Source organism: Macaca fascicularis, chromosome X (assembly GCF_037993035.2).
Source record: "Macaca fascicularis isolate 582-1 chromosome X, T2T-MFA8v1.1".
Classification (NCBI taxonomy): domain Eukaryota; kingdom Metazoa; phylum Chordata; class Mammalia; order Primates; family Cercopithecidae; genus Macaca; species Macaca fascicularis.
Window position 1 is genome coordinate 20132336 of NC_088395.1, and position 6000 is coordinate 20138335.

The following is a 6000-nucleotide window of genomic DNA, read 5'->3' on the forward strand; positions in this document are numbered from 1 at the left end:
CTCCCTCTTCCCACCCCCCTCCTTCTGCGCCCCAACCTCAGCTTCTGGGCCTCGCCTACTTTCAGGAAGGGCGAGCCCAAGAGAACTGGGGGCGTCGGCGGGAGGCGGGGGAAAGAAATGGGAAAGGCAGGAGGGGCGAAGGCTGGGAGCCTTTCACTGCCAAGGGTCCAAGCAGGTCGGAGGCTCCTTGGGAATGAGGGAGAACAGTGGTCCCCGCCCAGCTGGGGAGGGAGGTGGGCAAAGTACCGGAGGCGCAGTCCCGAGCCAAGGACCTGGGGAGGGGTGCGGAGTGTCTTTTCGGCCTGTCTCCTCCGGGGGTGCGTGCGTGCGGGCGCGCCTAGTCTCTGGGCGCATCCCGTAATGGCCCAAGACCCTCCCTCTTCAGGGTCACATGCTGGGAAATCACCTGCCCCCCACCTCCCCCGACGGAGGCACTGGAGGCTTCGTGCCTGGGAGTCTCCTGGGGGCTCGGCTCCCGGTTTGATTCAAATCTCTTCAAGTTGACGCTCTTGTGTTAAATTGTGGCTATTTGGGATTCATTCGTCTTGTATTAGTCGCTTCCCCCGCACCACCCCCAGCCCAAATTCTCCTCCCCAACTGCGCAGAGCTCTTGGCCTTCAGCTGCGACCCTCGAACCCCGGCCCCCTTACGTCTGCTACCTAAATCTTCAAGAGGGGGAAACAGGGAGGTTCCTTAAGGCTGTCCCTCACGGGAGAGGTTGGAGAATTGTTTAAAAATATCTTGTAGGCAGGAGCGCGGGGTTCCTGCTCCTCTGTTGACTTTAAATAAGAGATTAGATTTAAAAATCAGGCTGGCCGTGGGCGGAGGAGGAGGAGGAGAGGGACAGGGGGAGGGGAGGGGTTCTGACTCCTCCTCCTGCCCAAGATGGGGAAGCCCTGGATTAAGGAAACCCAATGCCCCGACGGCGATGGAGCCCCACAGGACTGCGAGAGATTGCGGGGGAAGGCCTGGGCGTCCGGGGTGCGTCCCAAGAGGACTCGACCCTGTGTTCACTGCGCCAGGAGCCGCTGCGCGCTAAGTGCGCCCGGGCAGAAATGTGTAAAAGTCGCAGGGCTGAGTGGAAAGCTACTGCAGCCCTTGGCTAGTCGCCCAGCGAGGGGAAGAGAAAAAGCAAAGGGAAATCTCCGAGCCGCCGTGTCCCTTCAGTCCCTCAGGCCGCGGCCCAAGCATCCCGGTCTTCCCACGCCCAGCGACCAAGGCGCGTCCCCTGCTGCGCTCCCAGCGCACGCCTATTAACAGCTTCCTTTCATCCTTCCAGGACCCAGACACCTGGAGAACTCTCGCCTGCCTCCCTAAGCAGGTGTGAGAATGAGATTAGAGCCCCACACCCAGCCGGCCAGGTCTACGCGGTCGGTGTGAGGTTTCTCGCTGGGCCTTCGAGAAGCAGGTGTTGGGCTCTTTCTGCTGCCTTCGCCAGCGCGCCCCTTGGTACAGGCTCGAGGCCGGGGAACCTCGTGGCCATTTAGGGAGGCTCCAACTGTTTAGGGAGCCTGAGAAGGCGGCAGGAAGTCTTCGTTGCGCGCCTTCTCCCGAAGCTTTGAACTCAGGGGGACCGCTCAGGTTGGGCAACATCTGGGCAGACTCAACGTGGTCTGGGGAAGGCGAATGCGGCTACTCGGCTCATGCTTTTGTCACTTCCCTCCATATGCTATATTCAGGTGTTGCAAATCCAACCTGGGCCCAAACTCAGTTAATTTGGCAGCACATTGTCTGTGTAATTCCCGACGATAAAACGTGATAGCAGAAGTTTGGAGGATAAGGAGTTGTGTGCTATTTTGCATTTATGTACGAAATGCTTAATTTATTCATTTACATTGCAGCATCACATGACCACTCCTTATAGCGAAAAGAGGTTCGTTAATTCGGTTGGCTTAAAGTAAATTAGCTCCCCCTACCCTTTGATCAATTATTTCAGTTAACATTCTTGCATTAGTAAAAACATACATAGTTGAAGAGAGTGGCTAACACTGTTCAGTGCTAATTACCCCCACGCAAAGAATGAACATTTTAAAATAAAGCAAATTGTATGCGATTTTCAGTATCAACTTTTATTCATCTCTGTTAACCTTGAGAACCAGAGGAATAACTTTTAAAACAGAGTTACCTGATCTGTAAAAGTAATGTGAGCACTGGTCACGTTTCAGTGAATTAAGCATTACATGAACTGTTAATAATGGGTTAAAGTGGTCAGGTGCGGTGGCTCACCCCTGTAATCCCAGCACTTTGGGAGGCCTAGGTGGGCGGATCACCTGAGCTCAGGAGTTCCAGACTAGCCTGGCCAACATGGTGAAACCCGATCTCTACTAAAAATACAAAATTAGCCGGGCATGGTGGTGCACACCCGTAATTCCAGCTATCGGTGAGGCTGAGGCAGGAGAATCGCTTGAACCCGGGAGGCGGATGTTGCAGTGAGCCGAGATCGTGCCATTGCACTCCAGCCTTGGCGACAAGACCAACACTCTGTCTAAAAAAAAAAAAAAAAAAAACAGCAACAAAACAACAACAAAAACCAGTTAAAGTACCACTACCACAAATGTCTTGCACATAGGATCAATTTGATAAGTATTTATGAATTGATTGAATTTATTTAGAAGAACATTATTCTTTCTTTTGCCCCAAAAGCAAAGAAAATGATTTTTTGTTGTTAACAATAAGCTTTTTCTCTTTTATTTCTTCTATTAAATCCAAGAGCAGTGCAACCACTCTCTTTGGTTAGGAGAATTTGGAAAAATCAAATGAGGCTGGAGGATTTTTCTTGCAGGTGGCAGCAAAAAGAGTTATTTGAACATAGAAGCTGATATTGCCCTGGGCAGGATTACTTTTCCCCCTCTGTTTAACAAAGGAGAACTCTAAGTGTGGCTGTTCAAAGAATAACTGCCTCAGATTGCCAGACCTGCATGGGTTAATATGGTGGTTAGTAGCCACCCATGGCTACTAAGCACTTCAAATGAGGTTGGCTGGTCAAAGTTGAGATGTGCTGTAAATGTAAAGTTCATACCAGATTTCAGACTTAGTAAAAAAAAAAAAAAAAGAAGAATATAAAGTATCTCATTAATAATTTTTTATATTCACATGTTGAAATATTTTGAATATATTGGTTAAAATATTTCATTAAAATTAATTTCACCTTTTAAAAGCTTTTTAATGTGGCTACTATAAATGTATACTTACATATGTGGCTTTTGAGCCTTTTATGTATTCCTACAAGTCATGTAATGTTAAGTGATATCTACAGATTCCAATGTCTTTTTGGCTTCCTTAGTGCAGAATCAGCAGAAAGGGCTGATTCAGTTACCTACTGATCCCCACCCTCCCCAACAAATCTCCCAGTCAGAACCAAAATATTGGAAAGTTATTACTTGAAACTACAGTAGAGGGAAACAGCAAACCTCAGTAGAAAATCTGAAGGAGGTTTCCAAGAAATCATTCCTAATGTATGACGGGACAACTAGATTTAACCTCCTCTGCCCCCAACAATTTCCTGCTATAATTATAACCTTTGTATACAAGTTTAAATGGGCATTTATTTAACAAAATAACATTTGTTCAAAAATGGAGTTACATCAGTCTGGAAAAGTTGCAAGATGACTAACTATGGCTCATGGCGCAATCTCTACCTCATATACATCCAAAGTTCGCAGCTCTGTACATATAGATTTGTCACTACTGTAGAAAATCCCAAAAGTGTAATCATCATCACCTCTAGGAAAAAGTTTTTTCCTTTCATCCAGATTATCCAAATTATATTATCCAAAGCATATCTATTTGGATCCATACTTATCCAAAGCCTATTTATTTTTTCACAAAAAAAGGAAAGGTAATAGCCAGAGACTATTTAACTATTTCTTTCCAGAGAGAAAGAAAGATAAGATTTAGACTCAAATCTTATCTCATATAAGACAACAGTTTAACGAAATACATGGTTACATATGTTTCATGTGTGCGAATTTGGTTTTTCCTTGAAATGTCTCAAATAAAAATTATTAAGGCTATTTTCCTGACTGACACAGGTCTTAAAGAAAGGCATTTCTACAACAATTTGAACATTTTATTTGAGAAAATTCAAATTTTGGAAAATGTAAGGTTCTAGGCTCCCTTCCAGATACAAAGTTCAAAGATTTTAGAGTTGCATATGATGCAAGACAGTAAAATCTATAAAGGTGAAGACAATCTATAATACAAATACATGAAATGTTTAACATTCTTTCCAGTTAGGCAGGATGGGATCATGATAAGAGCAGAGACAGGCCTGTGTCCAAACTTCAGGATTCTTTATCTTAGCTTCAACTTTGCTTAGACCGGCATGTAGTTGCTGTTCAACAAATATTTGCAGAATAAACTTTGTTTTTCTCATCTGAAAATAGGAATAATAATACTCGCCTTGTATGATTGGTAGGCAGATTAAATGGAGGTAACGTCTGTAAAGCATTAAGCATGGTGCCTGCCACATAGGAAACATTCAATAAATGAAGGTATTGTTATCAGCTTCAGAAAGGGAGTACTCCTGCATACATAATGTAATTCAGATATCTCACTCTTGAAAGTTACCTCGTTCCGTTTGCTATGTGAGCGTTTTATTGTAGTGTGATCTATTTAGGACACTCTTGTATCACAAAAAATGATACTGTAAGTAACCCGTGAAATGCAAATAAAAGAATATAGAGCAACTTACTCTTCTGTTTTTTGAGCTACATATGTTGAAATGCAAATGATTACAGGTCAATTGCCTCATAGGCTATGATCAGAACCTTGTTTATGTAATGCTCAAAATAAACTAACAAATATATGATTCAAAGTTAACATTACCTGACTCATACTTATGTAGGGAGAATGAGAGGAACAGGGAACTATGAAGGAGAGGCCTGTGTCAGACGTGCTTTATATATATTGGTTTCCGACATGTTTAATCCTTAGAGGTGTCATTTTGTTTCAAGAGTCATTTGAAGGGAAAGAATTATGGGGCTTTGATACTTGACAAGGAACTGAGAAGCCATTCTGGAAGCTTTAATAAGCTACTGTTTTACTTTAGTTTTCATTTTACTAGAACTGAAAAGACCCTCTAAATGTTCTTGTTTATAAACACTAATTCATAAGAGGGAGATAATACATTAAAATTTCATTTCAAACTGGTATTAAAAATGGCTGCTTTAACATTAAGCAAAAATCTCAGTATAAAGTATTCCTTCAGAGAATAAACATTCCCGTTTTATAACTATCAATTTACTTTGGTTGGTTAGAACAGTGGTTCTCACTTTTTTTTTTTTCAGTCCACAAACCATTTTGAAGCAAAAACCCAAGGACCACCAGTTCCTACTCATCACCATGAAAAAAAAAATTCAAACTTTATGGAACTCTTGCTTTAAAATATGGCTGTTATTGTGGTTATGTTTTTTAAAACTTTATATTTGTGCTTTTGAATGCAAATTTGAGTCTGCAGCTGGAAAAGATACTTTTTTAAAAAAATTCTTTTTTAATGACTTGTATTTAAGACCAGCCCATAGCCAGACCTCAACTGGAAGTGTCTTTGCAGAACACTATGGAATTAAATGGAACTCTATTCTTTGACCACCAGCTGAATCCCAAATCTCTGTTTGGAAACTCTGCAGCTTTAATCACAAAAATTGTATGAGTGAGGCACTATCAAATCAGGTCCACTGCTGGAAAAACTGCTCATGGATTAATAATGCCATGTTTGTAAGTAAAGTACATTTTGATTAAGCAAAAGATCAATTATATTTCAGTAACTTATTTTCAAGTCATGTTCTAATAAATAAAATAAGAATAAAAACCTGGGAAGGGGTTAAACATTAAGGAATTCCTTTTTAAATAAGAAACCTGAATTGAAATAATTTATAACTGCCTAGTAAATAAGAGATGAATTCTATAGATTAAATGGCTTTGTTAAAATTTTTAAGACTAATAAGACTGTATGCAAATAGTGAGTTCATGTTTAAGCAAGAATAAGCCAATTGGAAGTAG

The 6000-nt window shown here is 42.1% G+C and overlaps 1 protein-coding gene across 2 annotated transcripts in view; it reads right to left on the reverse strand.

Moving 5' to 3' along the window:
• The window catches only part of RPS6KA3 (ribosomal protein S6 kinase A3), a 116651-nt gene extending 116284 nt beyond the window's left edge, over positions 1 to 367 (reverse strand). For both annotated transcript variants that reach the window (XM_074029036.1, XM_045383535.3), the window contains exon 1: positions 247 to 367. In XM_074029036.1, coding sequence (XP_073885137.1) covers positions 247 to 354 — 108 coding nt within the window. In that variant the 5' untranslated portion in view covers positions 355 to 367. The remainder of the gene's footprint in view (positions 1 to 246) is intronic.
• Positions 368 to 6000: the final 5633 nt, after the last annotated feature.